The sequence below is a fragment of the Mobula birostris genome, chromosome 25, assembly GCF_030028105.1.
Source record: "Mobula birostris isolate sMobBir1 chromosome 25, sMobBir1.hap1, whole genome shotgun sequence".
Classification (NCBI taxonomy): Eukaryota; Metazoa; Chordata; class Chondrichthyes; order Myliobatiformes; family Myliobatidae; genus Mobula; species Mobula birostris.
The window spans coordinates 4,346,056-4,368,678 of NC_092394.1; the positions used below are offsets into that span (position 1 = coordinate 4,346,056).

The following is a 22,623-nucleotide window of genomic DNA, read 5'->3' on the forward strand; positions in this document are numbered from 1 at the left end:
AGACATGCGAGTTAGGATTAGTAAGTTGGGGGCATGCAACATTGGTGCTGGAAGCGTGGTGACACTTGTGGGCTGCCCTCGGACAGAGTTGGTCATTGATGCAAATAATGCATCTTACTATGTGTTTCATAAAGAACGACAGCACTGTAAAAGGCTCTTCGGTCCATCTAGTCCTTACTGAACTGTTATCCGCCTAGTCCTATTGACCTGCATTGGGACCATGCCCCTCCCATCCATGTACTTATCCAAATTTCTCTTCAATGTCACAATCAAACCTGCATCCCCCACTTGTGCAGGCAGCTCATTCCACACCCTCACCATTCTGTGAGTGAAGAAGTTTCCCCTCATGGTCTCCTTAAACATTTCACCTTTCACCCTCAACCCATGACCCCTAGTTCTAGTCTAACCCGGCCTCAGTGGAGAAAACTTGTTTGTATTTACACTCCTCATAATTTTATATGCCTCTATCAAATCTCGCCTCATTCTCCTACCCTCTAGGGAGTAAAGTCCTAACCTACAACCTTTTCCTATAACTCAGGTCCTCAAGTCCTAGCAACATCCTTGTAAATTTTCTCTGCACGCTTTCAATTAATTTTGATCTACTTGTGTACCTCTGAACCATCAGGCCCTTGAACCAAAGGGGATAACTTCACTCAACTTCACAACCTTTGGACTCAATGTGTGGTTAAGTGCCTTGCCGAAGGACACAACACGCTGCCTCAGCTGAGGCTCGAACTAGCGACCTTCAGATCACTAGACTGACGCCTTAACCACAATCCTACACTAATCCCAAACAACACAGGAGAGGCAAATCTCAGCAGGTCAGGCAACATCTATGGAGGAGAATAAAAGATGACATTTTGGGCCGAGACCCTTCAGCAGCTCTGGAAAGGAAGGGGGAAGATAGCAGAATTAAAAAGTGGGGGCCGGGGAAGGAGGAGAAGCTGGCAGGTGATAGGTGAAACCAGGTGAGTGGGGGGGGAGGGTTGGATAAAGTAAGAAGCTGGAAGTTGATAGGTGGAAAAGCCAAAGGGCTGAAGAAGGAGGAACCTGATAGGAGAGGAGAGTGGGAGAGTTATCCATAGGAGAAAGAAGGAGAAGGAGCACCAGGGAGAGGTGAACAGGTAAAAGACGAGAGTGGGGAATTGAGGGAGAGGGAAAGAATCACCGGAAGTTGGAGAAATCGATGTTTGTGCCACCAGGTTGGAGGCTACCTAGTCAGAATATGAGGTGTTGCTTCATCATCACGGACCAGCATGTTGGAATGGAAGTGGGGATTGGAATTAAAATGTCCGGCCACCGGGAAGTTCTGCTCTTGTTGGAATGGAAGTGGGGATTGGAATTAAAATGTCCAGCCACCGGGAAGTTCTGCTCTTGTTGGAATGGAAGTGGGGATTGGAATTAAAATGTCCGGTCACTGGGAAGTTCTGCTGTTGTTGGAATGGAAGTGGGGATTGGAATTAAAATGTTCGGCCACCAGGAAGTTCTGCTCTTGGCAGGTGGACAGAGGTGCTCAATAAAGCTCTCTCCCAACTTACGACGGGTCTCAGCAGTGTAGAGGAGGCTGCATCAGGAGCAGTGACCCCGACAGATTCACAGGAAGTGCTGCCTCACCTGGAAGGACTGTTCGTGTTTATGATCTGGGAAGGAACATCTGCAGTCCCTCGTGCCCACATTAACCAATGGGCCGAATGGCCTCATTCCACTCCTACATCTTATTCTTCCCACAACCCCATGAACCCTTCCTAGACCCACCCACCTTCAGAGGACGGTGGAGCACCCGGGGGCGGGGAGGGAATCCAGAGCATGCAAACTCCACACAGACAGTGTCAGAGGTCAGGATTGAACCCAGTTCTCTGGATCGTGAGGCCGCGCCTCTGCCCATCGCACCACCTACCAAAGTCCGACATGAGGCCGCGTCTTTACCCAGCACATCACGTATTGATGACCGACATGAGGCCGTGTGCACCACCTATCGATGTCAGCTGATGAGAGTCCGCACATCTGCCCAGCCCATCACCTATTGCTGTCCGACACGAGGCCATACCTCTGCCCAGCACACCACCTGTGGATGTCAGCCGATGTGAACAGTTTCACTGTGTTCATCCTCAATGTTTGGGAAGAGGGGAGATGGGGGTTACGACACAGGGGAGCTGTGTGTTCTCCGTGCCCTGCAGTGAGAGGATTTCATGATGCCCAGGTTGATTGGGTTTGCTAACTACCGGGCAGCTGAGTCACGCAGCGGTTAACAGGACACATTACAGTGCCAGTGATCCAGGTTCAATTCCCACCGCCATCTGTAAAGTGCCTGAAGGTCAATCAGCCAAAGGCCTGAGTTTACCAGTCTGAAGTCCACCGAGGCCCGATGTCCGGCAGTCCACTGGAGGCCTGTCCTGGGGTTGGGAACTGTCTGTGTGTGGGTGGGAGGGACGGACGGACGAACGGAAGGGGTTTGTTTTGCTGTTTGTTGTGTTCTGCCAACCATTGTGGGCATGCTATGTTGGCACCAGAATGCCTGACGACACTCGCAGTCTGACCCCAGCACATTGTCGGGTGTGTTGGCTGTTAGCACAAGCGACACATTCCACTGTACAGGTGATAAATAAATAAATCAATCGGAATCTTTTCATTCTTCCCATGACGGTGTGAGCTTCCTCCAAGTGCTCCAGTTTCCTGCACTTTCCAAAGACGTGTGGGTTAGGGTTGGTAAGTTGTGGGCATGCCACGTTGGTGCCAGAGGCATGGTGACACCTGGGGGCTGCCCTCAGCACATCCTTGCACTGTGTTGGTTGTTGCTGCAAACGACACATTCACTGTGTGTTTTGATGCACGTGGGACTAATAAAGTTAATATCTATCTCTTTATTAATTTCAATAAAATCAGGGGTGCAGTGCTAGCCGGTGTGTGTCCGGCACATCTTCAGGGGTGCAGTTTCTGAGAGACTCAAATCACCCTGGGTGGCACCTAATTAATTAGCTTGTTTATTACGGATGTTTTTTTCTTAAAGAGCTGCCAGATGCGCTCCGGCTAGCACTGCACCCCTGAATAAAATCACTGAGACCAGAGTCACTCTGGACCGGATACAGGCACAGGTTTTGTCAGCACATTGCATGTAGTCAGATGTCCACTCCTGGGTCTTTCTCCATTGACCGGTCCATTTAGGCAGTCCTATTAATCCACTGTCTGTGGGGTAGAGCCTCCTGCTGGGATTTCACCCCTCTGCTGCCTGTCACACTGAGTCTGTGACGTTGGCCCAGGTAGGGAAGGTACTGAGGTCAAACATCGCCCGACCCCAGGTGTTGACGGCCACAATCACAGAAACCACTCCGATCAGATTGAGAGCGAGCCCTGCTTTGACCTGCACAGAGATAAAAACTCATTAAAAATCTGTACTGCACCCCCCACCCCCTCCCAAAGAGTGACCAACCAGTGGTCCCCCACACCAGAACGTCCCAGAGAAGCAGGATGTCATCTGGATGCAGCAAGCACAGTTGTCTGGGTCACTGACAGAGGACAGCTGGAAGCTTCTGGGTAATTTACCCCAGGCTGTTCCAGTGTGACTAGAGCAAGCGATTAGTTTCATTTGTTACGTACAGTGAAATACATCGTTTGTGTCAACAGTTAACGCAGTCCAAGGATGTGCTGGGGACAGCCCGCAAGTGTCCAGCACCAACATAGCATGCCCACGACTCACTAACCCTAGCCATAGGTCTTTGGACTGCAGGAGGAAACTGGAGCACCCGGAGGAAACCCATGTGATCACGGGGAGAATGGACAGACTCCTTTCAGACATTGGCAGGAATCAAACCCCGAACTTACCACCAGCGCTGTAAAGCATTACAGTAACCACCATGTTGCTGTGCCACGTACCATAAGCTCTCTCCCTTTCACCTTAAGCCTAAGTTTTTGACATTTCCACTGTGGGGAAGAGAAGACTGATTATCCACCCGATCTGTGCCACTCTATCAAGTCACCTCTCAGTCTCCAATACTCCAGAGAAAACAACCCAACTTTGTCCAATATCTCCGTACAGCTCGTGCTCTCTAATCCAGGCAGCATCATGGTGAATCTCCTCTGTACCCCATCCAAAGCCTCCTCACCCTTCCAGCAATGAGGCGATCAGATCTGCACACAGTACCAATGGACCTGGGTTAGGCTGGGTGCGGACATGTTGGGAGGGGTCTACGTTTCCACCCCAGTGAGGGGCAGGAAGCTGAAGCTGAGGAAGGCATGTGACTGCAGAGAAGGCAGGCGAGAGTTTGGCCATTCATGCCATCGTTTCTGTGCTACAGGTCCCTCTGTTCCACAATGACCGTAGTCCAGAAGCTGATCAGCGCCCTGTACAGGCCCCGGTGCTCATCAGCGCACTATACGGGTACGGGCCCCGGTGATGATCTCCTCACTGTACGGGCCCCGATAATGATCAGTGCACCTTACAGGTATGGGCCCCGGTGCCTATGTTCAGATGTGAGGGTAAATCTCCCTGCCACCTGTCTCAGGGAACCTCAAGACCACCACTGCTTCCTTTCCAAGCACTTACCATGTCCGAGACCCTGAGCTGGCCGTACGAGAAGACGATGGCGTTGGGCGGGGTCGCCACAGGCAGCATGAAAGCAAAGGAGGTGCTCAGGGTGGCTGGAATCATGATGTAGAGGGGGTTCATTCTGATCCGGGAGGCCTGGGTGGGGCAAGAGGGAGAGTTGTAGGGTTAAGCACGTAGAGGGGGTTCATTCTGATCCGGGTGGGGCAAGAGGGAGAGTTATAGGGTTAAGCACGTAGAGGGGGTTCATTCTGATCCGGGTGGGGCAAGAGGCAGAGTTGTAGGGTTAAGCATGTCTCAGGCTCAGAGTCCATAGAGAATCAGGATCAGGTTGATTATTAGCAGGACACTGCACTGTGTTAAAAAAAAATCAGGACAAGTTACAAGAAATGTAGATATAAATACATAGTTCAAACAGAGAGCGGTGGTGAGGTAGTGTTCTTGGGTTCTTTGTCTATTCAGAAATCTGATGGCACAGGGGAAGAAACTGTTTATAAGAGTGTGTATCTTCCTTCGTTATAGAGGGCATGTCCTGGGTGATGGGGATCCTTAATGATGGATGCCTCCTTTCTGAGGCATCACCTTTTGAAGATGTCCTCAGTGCTGGGGAGGCTCGAGCCCATGATGGAGCTGGCTGAGGTTACAATCCTCGGCAGCTTTTTCCGATCCTGTGCAGTGGCCCCTCCACACCAGATGGTGATGTAACCAGTTAGAATGCTCTCCACAGTAAATCTGCGGAAATTTGCTTGTGACTTTGGTGACAGACCAAATCTCCTCAAACTCCTTGTGAACTCCAGCTGCTGCCACGTCTTCTTCAGAATTGCATCAGGATGTTGGGCCCAGGATGAGGACAGGGTAAGTACCAGACCCAGTTCCACTGCAGGAGCACAGCAGGTTTACCAGCATCGATGCAGGGATGCAGGTAGGGATTCCCACTACCAACCCAATGTGCATTGCGTGGCTGTTGTGGGAGTGATGGAGACCGAGGGAGGAGCTGGGTAGGTTACTGAGCAACGACAAGGCCTGGAAGTGACATAGGACAGGTGGCTCCAATCCCCGCAGTTCACGAGTGTTTGACAAGGAATCCCAGATCCCCCTCCTCCCTAGATGTTGGCGGACCCTCGGAGCGGGTGTTGGGACGCACCATGGAAGCCAGGATGGGGAGGAAGAGAGTGGCAGTGGCCACGTTACTGGTACACTCGGTGAAGGTGGCGATCAGCAGGCAGAGAACAGTGACGATGGCCCATGGTGGAATATTCTGCAGGGGCAGCAGCTGGCTTCCCAGCCACCTGGACAGTCCCGACTCCTGCGAGGGAAAAATGGGAGTTTTATCTGCTGACAGCATTTACACTCGGGATATTACATACCAAAACTTTTCAGAACTTGACCCACTCCTCCCAATCTCACCTGTCTTCTCCTGACCTCTGCCCTGTCCCACATCTGCTTGACCTGCTCAAGGGTAGGTCGCACCTGATCCATACAGGTACATTTGACCTGGTCCAGTGAGGAGATGTTAACGCTGTGCCCTCTGGTCCTAGACTCCCCACTATAGGAAACATCCTCTCCACATCCGCTCCATCTGTGTCCTCTGGTCCTAGACTCTCCCACTATAGGAAACATCCTCTCCACATCTGCTCCATCTGTGTCCTCTGGTCCTAGACTCCCCCACCATAGGAATCATCCTCTCCACATCCGCTCCATCTGTGCCCTCTGGTCCTAGACTCCCCCACTATAGGAAACATCCTCTCCACATCCACTCTATCTGTGACCTCTGGTCCCAGACTCTCCCACTATAGGAAACATCCTCTCCACATCCACTCTATCTGTGCCCTCTGGTCCTAGACTCCCCCACTATAGGAAACATCCTCTCCACACCCACTCTATCTGTGTCCTCTGGTCCTAGACTCTCCCACTATAGGAAACATCCTCTCCACACCCACTCTATCTGTGTTCTCTGGTCCTAGACTCCTCCACTATAGGAAACATCCTCTCCACACCCACCATATCTGTGTCCTCTGGTCCTAGACTCCCCCACTATAGGAAACATCCTCTCCACATCCACTCTATCTGTGTCCTCTGGTCCTAGACTCTCTCACTGTAGGAAACATCCTCTCCACATCCGCTCTGCCCAGCTCTTTCAATATTCGATAGGTTTCAATGAGATCCCTTTTGTCATTGTTTTGAATTTCAGCAAGTACAAACCCAAAGCTATCAAACTTTCCCTATACATTAACCTTTTCATTGCTGGGAATTTTCTTGTAAACCTGCTCTGGACTCTCTTCAAAGCCAGCACAGCCTTTCTTAAATATTGGGCCTAAAACTGCTCACAGTACTCCAAATGTCTTATGAAGCCGCAGCATTATAAGCACAAATCACTATTATAACACAGCATTACAACACTACAGCACATAAACAGGCCCTTTGAACAGATCACACGGGGTAGACACCAAATGACATCACAAAGCGAGGATCTCATACAGACTGACTTTACAGAACAGTACAACACAAAAACAGACCCTTTGGACCAATCTAGTCCATGCAAACTATTAATTGGCCTAGTCCTATTGACCCACATCTGGACCATAGCCGTCTTTGCCCCTCCTACCCTTGTACTTCTCCGAACATCCACCCCGTCTGCTGGCAGCTCGTTCCACACTCTCACCACCCTCAGGGTGAAGAAGTTTCCCCTCATGTTCCCCTTAGATATTTCACTTTTTATCGTTAATCTATGACCTCTAGTTCTATTCACACCCAACCTCAGTAGAAAAGGCTTGCATTTACCCTATCCATACCCCTCATAATTATGTTGGTTTTTGTATGATCCTGAAATTTTAGGAACGTGAGGACAATGGTTAATGAAGGAATGTCTTACCTCGCAGCCCCTGGCCAAGGCAAAGCCTCCTCCTAACAAGAGGATCACATTCCAGGGCACCTTCTTCTGCACCAGTTTCCATTCCAGGAGCCGGGTGCCGGGGGACTCCGTCCGCTGCCTGCCTGCACCACGGGAGGGAAAATAAACAGCTGTTAACTGATAAGGAAGCGGAGCAGAGGTGGGATGTCAATGGCACAGTGTTGTGGAGGTTATGATGAAATAAACAGCTGTTAACTGATAAGGAAGCGGAGCAGAGATGGGATGTCAATGGCACAGTGTTGTGGAGGTTACTGTAACACTTCACAGCTCCAGCAACCTGGCTGCAATTCTCACCGCCGTCTGCAAGGAGTTTGTGTGTTCCTGTGACTGCTTGGGTTTGCTCCAGGTGCTCCAGTTTCCTCCCACATCATGGAGACGTAGGGCTTAGGGTTAGTGAGTTGTGCACATGCTATATTGGCACCGGAAGTGTGGTGATATTTGCAGGCTGCCCCCAGTACAATGCTTGGACTGTGTCGGCTGCTGAGGCAGATGATGCATCTTACTGTGTGTTTCAATGTACGTGTGACAAATAAAACTCATCGTTAATCTTTAGGTGCTGGATCGCCGAGCACAGGCTGGGTGCGGATTCACTAACTCAGCAGATGTACCTGTTAATGGCCAGGTAGAAGCTGGACCCCATGGCCTCCTGGCCCGGAGACACCATCTCCAGCTAAACCAAACTCTTGAAAACAAGACTGCCACAGCAGGTAGTGCTGCTGCCTCACAGGCCCAGAGACACTGATTCAATCACGGCCTCTGGCACTACCTGTGTGAGGCTTGAAAGTTGTCCCTATCACTGTGTGTCTGTGAGTGTGCACATGTGCACATACATGTGTACGTGTGTGTGTGTGTGTGTGTGCTTTCTTCTTAAGCTGATCACCTTGACCGGGGCACAGGCTGCCGACAGCAGCTCTCCAGAGTCCTCTGTCCTGGGCCAGTCTAGCAAGTTGTCCCCAGGTGTAGCCCATCTTCGAAGACTCTTCCTCTTCCAGGAATGAGGCCTTTGGAGCTCCGGCAGCTCTGGGTTTTAAGGGATGGGCTTCTTAATCCTATACCCAACCCCTCTCCTACAACAGCCAGGATCGGGACTGTCCATAGTGGAATTATTCACTGGGTTTTTACAGGACGGGATTACTAGCCTCATGCCCAACCCTTCTCCTCTTGCAGCTGGGATTGGGACCGTCCATAGTAGAGTTTTGTGTGCATGTATATAACTGTGTGTGCATAGATGTGAACAAGTTTTGTGGGTTGTGAACAAAATGGAGAATTTACCCACAGCAATGAATTGTCTCAACCCAAGGTGACAAGCCCAGTGAGAGTTGGCAGAGAAACCATCCCCTCTCCATGGGGCCTGTCCCCGGGACAGCCTCTGACCAAAAGGTGTGCTCCAGGAATGAAACTTGCTGTTGTAACAGAGTGGAGAAGGGTGACAAATACCCCAACAGCCAGCGTGGAGGCATCACCAAATGCCCAACAGAAGAACCAGGCTGGAGTCAGGACTGACTCCAGACCCTTGTGGATCAGGCAGGGCTGGAGCTGGGGTTAGCTATCTCCAGGAGGTGGCCGACTCCCTTCAAAAGAAGGACATCCATTTAGAACAGAGATCTGGAGGAATTTCCTTAGCCAGAGGGTGGTGAATCTGTGGAATTCATTGCCACAAGACGGCAGTGGAGGCAGAGTCACTAGGTATATTTAAAGCGGAGATTGAAGGTTCTTATTTGGTAAGAGTGCCAAAGGATATGGGGCAAAGGCAGGATAATGGGGTTGAGAGGGAAAGTAAATCAGCCATGATGAAGTGGTGGAGCAGACTTCAAGGACTGAATGACCCAATTCTGCTCGTATGTCTTACGGTTGGATAGACAGACAGACAGAAACACACACACACACACACACACACACACACACACACATCATACTTGCCCATTCATGTAACCTGTCCATATCCCCCCTAAGGTTCTCCTCTCAGATCCACCATTATATCATCAACAAGATTGGATCTAGAACAGGGTCTTATGGAACCACAGCAACAAGAGAAAGTGGACACAAGGAAAGTCAATTCATAGAGCACAGCTGTGCTGCCAAACACCAACAAACGTCACAGTCCATACACACCCAGGGTGCTGGGAGAAGCCCCCTCTCCCGGGCACATACCTGTCATGTCCTCTTCTGCACTCCGCCTGCCCTGCACCCAGGGCTTGAGCTGTGGTCTCTGTGAAGGTGCGATAAACATCAGGATCGTGATGAAGATCACCACGGTGGCATCGGTAACAAATCTGAAACAAGCAGAAATGGTGAGTGTTGAGGCTGGTGGGTGGTGGGCTGTCTCCAGGGAACCAGGGGCAGAGATCGGCACTGGGACAGGTGGCTGCTTAGGCCATCTTTTCCCAGGACACAATAACCAACACCAGAGGACATCCATTTAAGCTGATTGTGGCAAGTTTATGGACAATGTCAGAGGTATTTATTTTAAAAACACAGAAAGTGGTGGGTACATGGAACACACCTGGGGGGGTGGCAGTAGAGGCTGATAGAATACAGACATACATGGGACTCAGGCACGTGAATGAAGGAAAATTGGAGGGTTATGGCTGTGTACGAGGAGAGGGTTAGATTGGATGGAGGGTTAGATACTGTGTAGGAGGGGAGGGTGAGATTGGAAAGGAGGGTTAGGTACTGTGTAGGAGGGGAGGGTTAGATTGGAATGGAGGGCTAGATACTGTGTAGGGGGGAGGGTTAGATACTGTGTAGGAGGGGAGGGTTGTGGTTGTGTAGGAGGGGAGAGTTAGATTGGAATGGAGGGTTAGATACTGTGTAGGAGGGGAGGGTTATGGTTGTGTAGGAGGGGAGGGTGAGATTGGAAAGGAGGGTTAGATACTGTGTAGGAGGGGAGGGTTATGGTTGTGTAGGAGGGGAGGGTGAGATTGGAAAGGAGGGTTATATACTGTGTAGGAGGGGAGGGTCGTGGTTGTGTAGGAGGGGAGGGTGAGATTGGAAAGGAAGGTTAGATACTGTGTGGGAGGGGAGGGTTATGGTTGTGTTGGAGGGGAGGGTTAGATACTGTGTAGGAGGGGAGGGTTAGATTGGAGGGGATGGTTATGTACCATGTAGGAGGGGAGGGTGAGATTGATGGGTTATGGTTGTGTAGGAGGGGAGGGTTAGATACTGTGTGTGGGGGGGAGGGTGAGATTAAAGGGGAGGATGAGATTGGAGGGGAGGGTTAGATTGGAGGGTTATGGTGGTGTAGGAGGGGAGGGCGAGATTAATTGCAGCGGTCAGCACAGTATCGTGAGGTGAAGGGACTGTGCTGTGCTGTACCTTACTATGTTCTACAAGACTGTAAGAAATGGGAGCTGAATTAGGCCATTCAGCCCATTGAGTCTGCTTTGCTATTCCATCGTGGATGATTTATTATTCCTCTCAAACTCATTCTCCTGCCTTCTCCCTGTAACCTTTGACGCCCTGGCTAATCAAGAACCTATCAACCTCTGCTTTAAATATATCCAATGACTCTGCCTCCGCGGCCGTCTGTGGCAATGAATCCCTCTGGTGGAAGAAATTCCTCCTCCTTCTCTGTTCTAAAAGGACGTCCTTGTATTCTGTGGATGCGCCCTCTGATCTTAGACTCCCTCACTATAGGAAACATCCTCTCCATTTCCATTTTATCTGGGCCAGAGCCATCAAATGCTCCTCATTCCCAGGGTCATTCTCATGACCCTATCCAATGCCAGCACATCTTTTCTTAAATACGAGGCCCAAAACTACTCACAATACTCCCAAGTGCAGTCTGACCAATACCTCAGCATCACATCCTTGCTTTTATATTCTAGTCCTCTCAAAATGAATGCCAACATTGCATTTGCCTCCCTTAATTTATATACTGAAGGGTACCCATGAGTAGGCTCTTCCCACCCTAACAACGTCACAACCCTGATTAATCCTTACCCAGTCACAGGACAGTTTACAATTAACCCACCCGGTTCGTCTTTGGAGCACCCAGGGAGGACGTAGAGAGACTCCTTACAGAATAGCACCGGAATTGAGCTTCGAAACACCCCAATCTATAATAGTGTCATGCTAATCGCTATTCTACTGTGGTGTGAAACATACCCCTACGCTCTACAATGAGCAGATTGCTTTACATTAGCTTCTGTGATTCTGACAATTAATAAAAACATCAACAAGTTCACTGGACTCTAAAATGTTGTCAAACAAACATCTCCATCGAGACTGGCTCCAACTGCACTTTTTCAGTGTGTGGGGATGGTTTTGGGGACAAAGAAGGGAGTGAAAGGAGTTAGGGTTCAGATAGGGTTTAGAGACAGGGATGTAGGCAGTTAGATGTCAGATTAGGGTTTAGAGACAGGGATGTGGGGAGCTAGAGATCAGATTAGGCTTTAGGGACAGGGATATGGGGAGCTAGTGGTCAAAATAGTGTTTAGGGGCAGGGATATGGGGGTTAGTCGTCAGATTAGGGTTTAGGGACAGGGATGTGGGGAGTTAGAGGTCAGATTAGGGTTTAGAGACAGGGATGTGGGGAGTTAGAGGTCAGATTAGGGTTTAGGGAAAGGGATGTGGGGAGCTAGCAGTCAGATTAGGGTTTAGGGACAGGGACATGGGGGGTTAGAGGTCAGATTAGGGTTTAGGGACAGGGACATGGGGGGGTTAGAGGTCAGATTAAGATTTAGAGACAGAGATGTGGGGAGTTAGAGGTCAGATTATGGTTTAGGGACAGGAATGTGGGGAGTTAGCGGTCAGGCCTCCACTCCATGTTTGAAGGCAGCAACATAGATGGGTGGCAAAGGACACCTGTGTATTTAGGGCTGTTCCAAATCCCCAGGATCAGATGCTCGTGTTTAGTAGGAGATATGAGGAGACGAGAGAGCTCATCAGTCGAAGTGCATGGAGTTTGAGCCTGGAACTTGAGGTCCCAATATTGGCTGGTCTGGTAGTCAATTGGATGTCTCAAAGTCGAAGCCCAGTGACTGAAGCCTGGAGGTGTGTATGGGGAAAGGGATTTGTTTCGAGTCGTTCTGATGAACACTGAGGACGTGCCATGTTGGTGTCAGAATGCGTGGTGACACTTGCAGGCTGCCCCCAGCACATCCCTAGCTTGTGTTGGTTGTTAACATAAACGACACTTTTCACAGCATGTTTCCATGCACACGTGATAAATAAATCTATCTGAGCTAGTCTGGCGCCACATAGTGGGCCGAAGGGCGTTTTCATGTGCAGTTCTGTTCTATGCTTGGAACTGTCCGGTCCCTTGCCTCCTCAGGTGCTGCTTGACCTGCTGAGATCAGGGTCCGATGCCAGACATCCCACCCTGCAAAAACTGATTTCAGGGAGGTAGCACCATCAATTTGTGGGAGACTTCCGGGAGAGGTGGGATGTCTGTAGTAGAGTAGCTCCTTAGCAGCTAGCCAGCTAGTTTAAATAACGTTAGCTATGCTAATGAACGAATGACACCTGTTAAACTCACCTCAACATGTCTTGTACAGTCTTAACCCACCATGGGCAATAGAAAAGTCACTGTTGTAAACAGTGCAGCGAGCAACGCTGTCATTATTTTTGACCCCTATTAGGCAGGGGTACACTTTAGTGTAGTCTGGGGTGATGTACATTTTATATTTTCTTTTTTTGGAACACTGTCGCTCTCTCTCTCTCTCGCGCTCGTGGTCGCTCTCACTCGCGCTTGCTTTCTTGCTCTCGCGCGTTCTCTCACGCTCGCTCTCAAAAAATCAATTTCCAGGACATTGTATATAATTTGCGGGCATCAGGGAGCCACTATTAATATGCGGGAGACTCCCGGAACTTCCAGGAGAGGTGGGATGTCTGATCCGATGCGAACCGGATGTGAGGCCTGGCTGTGGTCCAGCTCAGGAGGCTGTCCCTCCCCGGCCTGTTCAATGCTGCGGCCTCCTTGTCATGCACCTCACGGACTCTGGAGCTGAAGGCTGCCGTTGCCAAGCAGCTGTTGCCAGGCACCGGTTGAGGGTGAAAGGGAGAGTTTGGCAGGGGGCGGGGGGTCAGCAGATCTGATGAGGTGCAATGAGGAGCAGATTCTGGGAGGCCTGCCCTGGTCCACAGGCGGAGGACTCCCTGTGTTGTTTCCCCTGACTGGGGGAGGGGGGTGTCAGGGAGTGGAGTAAGGGGTCTGCCCTGGTCCACAGGAGGAGAACTCCCTGTGTTTTGTCCCCTGGGGAGGGGGGTGTCAGGGAGTGGAGTAGTGGGCCTGCCCTGGACCACAGGAGAACTCTCTGTGTTTTGTCCTGTAAAGGGGGGAGGGTGTCAGGGAGTGGAGTAAGGGGTCTGCCCTGGTCCACAGGAGAACTCTCTGTGTTTTGTCCCCTGGGGAGGGGGGTGTTGGGGTGGGGGTTTGCCCTGGTCCACAGGAAGAGAACTCCCAGTGTTTTGTTCCCTGGGGAGGGGTGTGTCAGGGAGTGGAGTAGCGGGCCTGCCCTGGACCACAGGAGAACTCTCTGTGGTTTGTCCCCTGACTGGGGGTGGTGTGGGGTGGGGGTCTGCCCTGGTGCACAGGAGAACTCATTGTGTTTTGTCCCCTGGGGAGGGGGATGTCTCCAGGATCTCCCCCCAGCCCCCATGCACCGGGCAGAGAGCCAGGATTCTCTCTGTGCTCTGACAGGAAGGATCTGAGGAAACAGTAAACTTGGGAGTGGGACAGCACAGGAATGGGCTCTTCGGCCCACATTGACAGTGCCGGCAATGACACCAATTTAAATTAACCTCAGTCTGATGTTCTCAAAGAGGATCACCACCATCCCAGCCCACACATACTCCATATGCTTCTTGTCTTCCACCTGTCTAACAGCCCCTTAAACGCCTCTACCTTTCTCCACCACCATCACTAGCAACACATTCCCAGCACCTCTCAATCGCTGTATAAAAAAACAACCAGCCTCACACATCACCTTTGAACCCACCTTCAATGCCTGCCCTCTGGCATCAGACATTCCAACCCTGGGAAACATATTTTCCCTGTCTACTCTACCATGCCTCTCATAATCTTACGAACCTCTATCAGATCTCCCTCAGCCTCTGCCACTCCAGAGGAAACAACCCAAGTTTGTCCAAGCACTCCTTGTAGCACATAGCCTCTAACTGAGGCAGTAACCTCTTCTGCACCCTTTTCAAAGCCTCCAGGTTCTTCCTGTAATGCAGGGGCAGAGGAAACTAGGCAAGCAAGTTACGAGACAGGTCAGTAGAGGAACAGTAGCAGATCGATGGCACGAAGGTTGGTGGTGTTGTGGATAGAGCAGAAAGTTGTTGTAGCTTACAGTGGGACATTGGCAGCATGTAAAGTAGACCTGGCTTCAGAATTTGCAGATGTAGTTCAATCCAGGAAAATGTGAAAATGTAAAACGATAAGAGAGAGATGAGAGTGGATATAGAATTGTTAGAAAATGAGGCCAGAGAAATAATAACGGGGGACAAAGAGATGGGAGATGAACTAAATGAGTATTTTGCATCAGTCTTCACTGTGGAAGAGATTAGCAGTGTGCCAGATATTGAAGGGTGTGAGGGAAGAGAAGTGGGTGCAGTTACTATTACACGGGAGAAGGTGTTCAAAAAGCTGAAAGACCTAAGGGTACATAAGTCACCTGGACCAAATGAACTGCATCCTAGGGTTCTGAAAGAGGTAGCGGTAGAGATTATGGAAGCATTAGTAATGATCTTTCAAAAATCATTGGACTCTGGCATGGTGTCAGAGGACAGGAAAATTGCAAAAGTCACTCCACTCTTTAAGAAAGGAGGCAGGCAGCAGAAAGGAAATTATACACCAGTTTGCCTGACCTCAGTGGTTGGGAAGATTGAGGTTATGGAGTATTTGGTGACACAGGACAAGATAGGACACAGTCAGCATGGTCTCCTTAAGGGAAAATCTTGTCTGATTCACCTGTTGGAATTCTTTGAGGAGATTACAAGTAGGATAGATGTTTGATAAGTTGCCACACATGAGGCTGCTTACCAAGTTAAGAGCCCATGGTATTACAGAAAAGTTACTGGCATGGTTAGAGCACTGGCTGATTGGTAGGAGGCAGCAACGGGGAATAACAGGATCCTTTTCTGGTTGGCTGCCAGTGACGAGTGGCGTTCCGCAGGGGTCAGTGTTGGGACCACTTCTTTTTATGCTGTATATTAATGATTTAGATGATGGAATAGATGGCTTTGTTGCCAGGTTTGCAGATGATACGAAGATTGGTAGAGGGACAGGTAGTGTTGAGGAAACAGGAAGGCTGAGAAGGGTTTAGACAGATTAGGAGAATGAGCAAGAAAGTGACAAATGAAATACAATGTTGGAAAATGCATGGCCATACACTTTGGTAGAAGAAATAAATGTAAAGACTATTTTCTAAATGGGGAAAAAATCCAAAAATCTGAAATGCAAAGGGACTTGGGAGTCCTTCTGCAGAACACCCTGAAGGTTAACTTGCAGGTTGAGTTGGTGGTAAGGAAGGCAAATGCAATGTTAGCATTCATTTCAAGAGGTCTAGAATACCAGAGCAGAGATGTGATGCTGAGGCTTTATAACGCATTGGCGAGACCTCACCTTGAGTATTGTGAACAGTTTTAGGCTCCTCATCTAAGAAAAGATGTGCTGGCATTGGAGAGGGTTCAGAGGAGGTTCACAAGAGTTATAGGAGGAACATTTGATAGCTCTGGGTCTGAACTTGCTGGAATTTTGGATAAAGGGGGATTTCATTGAAACCTTTTGAATGTTGAAAGACTGAGACAGAGTAGATGTGGAAAGGATGTTTCCCGTGGTGGGGGAGTCTAGGACAAGAGGCCACAGCCTCAGGATAGAGGGTCGTCCATTTAAAAGAGATGCAGAGAAATTTCTTTAGCCAGAGGGTGGTGAATTTGTGGAACTATTTACCTCAGGAGTCTATGGAGGCTAGGCTGTTGGGTGTATTTAAGACAGAGCTTGATAGGTTCTTGATTGGACATGGATTCAAAGGTTACAGGGAGAAGGTTGGGGAGTGGGTCTGAGGAGGGAAAAATAAAGGATCAGCCATGATTGAATGGTTGAGCAGACTTGGACCAAATGGCCAAATTCTACTCCTCTGTCTTATGGTCTGAACCTTTCCTATCAATGTACCTGTCTAAATGCCTTTTAAATATTGTTAATGTGCCTGTCTCAACTACTTCTTCTGGCAGCTCAGTCCATATACTGACCACCCTCTGGGTGAAGAAGTTGTCCCTCAGATTCCTATTAAGACCATAAGACCACAAGACATAGGAGCAGAATTAGGCCATTCAGCCCATCAAGTCTGATCTGCCATTCCATCGTGGCTGATTTATTATCCTTCTCAACCCCATTCTCCTGCCTTCTCCTCACAACCTTTGACATCCTGTCTTATCAAGAATCCAAGAACTTCCATTTTAAATCTACTCAGTGACTTGGTCTGCTCAGCCGCCTGTGGCAATGAATTCCAGAGATTCACCACCCTCTGGCTGAAAAATTCCTTCCCATTTCTGTTCTAAAGGATCATCTTTCTATTCTGAGGCATGTCTTCGGATCCTAGACTATAGGAAACATCCTCTCCACATCTACTCTATCTAGACCTTTCAACATTTGATGGGTTTCATTGAGATCCCCCCCTCCCCCCAACATTCTTCTAAATTCCAGTGAGTACAGGCCCAGAGCCATCAAACACTATTTATATGTTAATCCTTTCATTCCCGGAATCATTGTCGTGAACCTCCTCTGGACTCTCTCCACTGCCAGTACAGTACATCCTTTCTCAGATAAAGGGCCCAAAACTGTTCACCATATTTGAAGTGTGGTCTGATCAGATTAAACCTTTCCCCTCTCAGTGATATTCAAACAGCCAGGCTGCGATACTCAGCAAGGTTACCCCAGAGATAAAGGATTGTCTGAGGCAGGGGCTGCTGTTGGGGCTTGAATGACACTTTGAAGCTCCTGTTACTCTGTCAGAGACCCTCGGCCCCTCAGGTAAATAGACATTCCATGTATATGGAGCTCCCCCGAGACTCTCGTCTCTCAATGATCAGTCATCTTTTTATTTTATAGATACAGTATGGTAACAAGCCCTTTGGCCCAACAAGGCCATACTGTTCAAAGTGTCTCCTGGCCACTTTCTCAAGGTTAATAACGTTTGGGGTCTTGCCAGCCTGAAAACACGGGAAATAAAGAAATATTTATTCAGGAAAGCACAGGAAATTTAGAATATAGAAATATAGAACACAGGAAATATTTGCTATTCAACACAATCTTCATAAACTGGTCAAAAATATTTCTATCTCAACCTTAAGTACACTTTATAACTCAGATCCCACAACTCCAATGGTACATAACTCAGAGAAAAAAATCTTCCTTATCTCAATCTTAAATGACCAATCTTTCAGTCTAACATTAGGGTCCCTAATTATGGAGCCAACATCTCAAGCAGCCGAAAATAATGCTTTTAGCATCTACTTGAATCTGTGCGTGTGGGTGATTTGGGGGGGTTACCCGCATCTACCTTTCTGTGTGTGTGCACGTGTGGTGGGTATCAGGGTGCCCGCCTGTCTGGGGAAGGGTACCTCTCTCTCTCTCTCTCTCTCTCTCTCTCTCTGTGGTAGGGTGCCCCTCTCTCTCCGTGGAAGGGTGCCTGACTGCTTTTGTACGTTTCCTGGGTGTTGTTATGCCGAACGTGGTGGGCATGCTACACTGTCGTTTGAAAGTGTGCCAACACTTGCGGGCTGCCCCCCAGCACAGCCTCAGGTTGTGTTGGTTATAAACACAAACAACACCTTTCACTGTATGTATATAGTTCACGGGAACTTACTCCTTGCCGTCCCTGTTGAAGAGGAGGGCGCCCCAGCCGGGCACAAAACCGGGGTCCCTGCTGAACCACAACAGCACCAGCAGGGCGAAGAGGCCCAGGACCTGTTTCTCCGCGAAGGACATGAGGCCCAGCTTCTGGTACTCTGCCTGGATCACCCCGTAGGCTGCCTTTTCTCTGGGAGACAGCTCAGTCCTCCACCCCCACAGCCTCCTAAAACTGTGGGGGTGGGGGGGGAGGGAACAAAAATCAAGCTTATTAGCAGGTCCTATGAGGATAGGTTGTGTGAGCAAGGTTTAAAATCCAAAACAAAACCTACAAATGCTGGAAATGAAAGATAAAAACAGAGATATTGTTAACAACATACACAAATATATACTTGGAGAATTGTGTTCAGTTTTGGTCGCCTCATCTTAGGAAGGTGAGGAAGCTTAGAGCAGGGGTACCTAACCTGGGGTGCACGGACCCCTCAGTTAATGGTAGGGGTCGATGGCATAAAAATGGCTGGGAACTCCTGGGTTAGAGAGATCAGAGGAGATTTACTAGGATGCTGCCTGGATTAGAGAACGTGTCTTATGAGGACAGGTTGAGTGAGCCAGACCTTTTCTCTCTGGAGTGAAGGAGGATGAGAGGTGACTTGATAGAGGTGTGCAAGATGATGAGGCATAGATCGAGTAGACAGTCAGCGTCTTTTCCCCAGGATGGAAATGGCTGATACAAGGTGGCGTAATTTTAAGGTGATTGGAGGAAAATATAGGGGAGATGTCAGAGGGTGGGTTGTTTTATATATATATATATATATATATATATATATATATATATATACACACACACACAGAGCAGTGGGTGGATGGAACATCAGAGGTGGTAGTAGAGGCAGGTACATTAGGGACATTTAAGAGAGTCTTAGATCGGCAGGTGGATGAAGGAGAAATGGAGGGTTATGTTGGAGGGAAATGTTGGACTGATCCCAGACTGGGTTAAAATGTCAGTATAGCTCTGTGCTCCAAGGAGCCTGCTCTGGTCCAGGTTTCATGTTCTACACTCAGCAGGTCTCACAGGTTCCATTCCCCAGGACCCCTGTTAGGGACGGGAGGTGGGCTGGGATCCCACCCATGGCACGAGCACCATCAGCTGTCCATTCCCAACCCCTGCCCTCCTCCACCCCAGCAGCAGCCTGTCAGCCCCACTGTTGTTAGAGTCACGTTCCTCAACAGGCTCCCCTCATCCTTCTCTGCTCTCTCTGGGTCCATCCAGCAACGCCCCCCTGCAGTCAGCCCAAGGGCACAGATTGTGTGGTGTTCTGTCGATATTGGAGGAGCTAACTGTGGACAAGTGTGGGGAGAGGGAGGGGAAGTGAGGCAAGAGGGGTCCGTAAGACACAGGGCCTCGGTAGTTAGGAAAGTGTTGGAGTCTATCATAAAGGTTGAGGTTTCAGTGTGTGGGGTTCTGGAGGGGAGGCTGATAACCTGATTCTTCAAGAGGTAATGCCTCAAGAAGGCAGCAGCTGTCACTGAGGACCCCCATCACCCAGGACAGGCCCTCTTCTCATTACTACCATCAAAGAGGTGGCACAGGAGCCTCAAGACTCACACTCAGTGATTCAGGGTCACAATCAAGGATCTGACTGTGGACTTCAGAAGGCTTCAAATGAGTGAGAACACATGGGTTCTCAGCAGGGCTGTAGTCAATGACAGCATTGAGGTAGGTATTACTGTCGTCCAGGTGATCCAAAGCCCAGTGGAAAGCCAGCGAGGTTGCCTCTGTTGTAGACCCGTTGTGGTGATAGGCAAATTGCAGCAGGCCCAGACCCTTGCCTAGGCAGGAGTTGATTCTAGCCATGACCAAACTCGTCACAGTAGATGTGAGTACAACTGGGTGATAGTCATTGAGGCAGCTCACCCTGCTCTTCCTCGAGGTAGGGCCTCAAATGGCAGCATCCATCATTGAGGACCTTTACCAACTGGGAAGTGCCCTCTTCTCATTACTACCATCAAGGAAGGACAGGAGCCCAAAGACACACACTTAACGCTTTGGGAGTACAATCACTGTGGACCTCAGGGAGGGGGAAGTCAGTGAACACACACCAGTTCTCATCAAGGGGACTACAGTGTCCTTCTGAACTGAGTCCAAGGTAGGCGAGGGTTAACATTGTACAGGCTCACTCACTTCACACCCAGGAACAACACGTGTAGCCAGACCCAGCAGCAGACCAGCATCAGCAGCATGTTCGGGAAGGAAAAGCCAAACCAGGACGCAAAGTTGATCAGGTCTCTGCTCTCGGGGAAGATCCTTCAAAGCACGGCGTGGCGTCAGGCAGGTGGCAATACGTCAACATCAGGGGTTGACAGGGAGGGGGAGGTAAGGGGAAGAAAAGAAGAGATTAGATTACCTTTATTTGTCACATACACAGACATCAAAACATCCAGTGGAATGTGTGATTTGCATCAAATCAAATCAGTGAGGATCTGCTGGGGCAGCCCGCCAATGTCACCACAGTTCTGGCACCAACACAGCATATCCAAAGTTTACCAAGCTTAACCCTTATGCCTTTGGAATGTGGGAGGAAACCAGAGCACCCGGAGGAAACCCACGCAGTCATGGTGAGAATGTACAAACTCCTTAACAGTTGGCAGTGGGAATTGAACCCACGCTATGATAAGGCAACACTAACTGATACGCTACCATTCTGTCTACGTATGCCAGGGAGAGGGAGATAGATGGAATGGGGGAGATCGAGGGAGGAGTGTGTGGTGAGAGCCAGGAGAGAGGCAGATAGAGGGGGGTGATAGAAAAGTAGGGGGAAGGAAGGGAAGGGAGAGGGATGAGGGGGAGAGATATAGAGAGGAGAAGACCAGGGAAGGGGAGAGGGAAAAGTGTGAGGAGGATGAGGGAGAGGCAGAGGCAGAAGGAGAGAAAGTGGAATGGCGGAAGAGGGGAGAGGAGGGGGTCACAAATCTGTGTTGTTGATGAGCTCAATGTACAGGAGTCTTTGGCACCTCCTGGGCCAGAAGTTTACAGAAGGTGAATCCTTCAGCACATTCAGATTTTCAGTCAGCAGTGGAAAGGAAGGTGATGGGGAGAGAGAAGAGAAGAACAGAACAGACCTTTCTTGTGTGTGTTGCTTTGGGTTTCCAGCATCTGTGGGATTTCTCACGTTCGTGTTATACTTACTGTAATTCAGTTTTTTCCCCTCTCTATATTCATCATGTATTGTACTGCTGTCCCAAAGACAACACATTTCACAGCATAGGACAACGATAATAACCCTGATTCTGAAGAGATGTGGAACATCTAGTCAAGAGGAAGAAAGAAGCTGAGTTAAGGTTTAGCAAGGAGGGATCCAGAGAATTACAAGGTAGCCAAGAATTGACTAATACCAGGGGGCATAATTTGAAGGTGATTGGAGGAAAGTATGGGGGGGGGCATGTCAGAGGTAGTATACTGTGCTGTAACCCTGCTTCCCCCTTAGGTGATAAAACACAGAACAGTACAAGAGGACAGAGCGATATCTTCCTCTATTCCACTCCTTATGGTCTCAACAGACCTCAGCAAGGACCCGTATCCTCGGCAGATCAGGAAACAAGTATGTGGTACAGCACAGTAACAGATTCTTCCAGCTGCTCAATTACACCCACATGACCAATCAACCAACTAACCTGTAAGTCTTTGGAATGTGGGAGGAAACCAGAGCACCCGGAGGAAACCCATGTGGTTACTGGGAGGACGTACAAACTCCTCACAGACAGTAACAGGAACTGAACCTGGGTCGCTGGCACTGTGATGGTGTTACATCAACTGCTATGCCACTCTGCTTCTCCAAATCTTATTGATATTTTAAACCCCACACTTTAACCATCTTTAATGCAAAGAAAATGTTAATATTCTTGTTACCATGGGGAAAGAGGTGCAGAAGCCTGAAGGCACACACTCAGCAATTCAAGAATAACTTCTTCCACTCTGCCATCCGATCTCTAAATGGACATCGAACCCATGAACACAACCTCACTACTTCTTAATTTTCGTTATTTTTCAATACTTACTTTAACTTCACTATTTAATAGACATATATATACTTTAATTTGAAAGGACAGGCAGGAAGGCATAGGCGATGGTGAGGCTCTGTTAGTAAGAGATGGAATTACATCTTTAAAAGGAGGTAACGTAGGGCCAGAGAATGTTGAATCTTTGTGGATGGAGTTAAGAAACTGCAAAGGTAAATAAAAACATTATTGGAATCATATATAGGCCTCCAAATAGTAGCTAAGATGTGGGGTTAAGATTGCAAAGAGAGCTGGAAAAGGTATGTAATAGGGTAATGTCAGAATTGTAATGGGGAACTTCAGTATGCAAGGGGATTGGGA

The 22,623-nt window shown here is 49.1% G+C and overlaps 1 protein-coding gene across 2 annotated transcripts in view; it reads right to left on the minus strand.

Moving 5' to 3' along the window:
• Positions 1 to 2,859: 2,859 nt before the first annotated feature.
• Positions 2,860 to 22,623, minus strand: part of LOC140187878 (Na(+)/citrate cotransporter-like) — a 41,062-nt gene continuing 21,298 nt past the window's right edge. The window contains exons 6-12 of one of the 2 annotated variants that reach the window (XM_072243688.1): positions 20,429 to 20,551; positions 18,263 to 18,478; positions 9,603 to 9,724; positions 7,413 to 7,534; positions 5,685 to 5,846; positions 4,541 to 4,678; positions 2,860 to 3,358 (exon numbers count right to left, since the gene is read on the minus strand). In XM_072243688.1, the coding sequence (XP_072099789.1) occupies positions 3,230 to 3,358; positions 4,541 to 4,678; positions 5,685 to 5,846; positions 7,413 to 7,534; positions 9,603 to 9,724; positions 18,263 to 18,478; positions 20,429 to 20,551 (1,012 nt within the window). In that variant the 3' untranslated portion in view covers positions 2,860 to 3,229. The remainder of the gene's footprint in view (positions 3,359 to 4,540; positions 4,679 to 5,684; positions 5,847 to 7,412; positions 7,535 to 9,602; positions 9,725 to 18,262; positions 18,479 to 20,428; positions 20,552 to 22,623) is intronic. The other variant, XM_072243689.1, reaches the window with a different exon arrangement.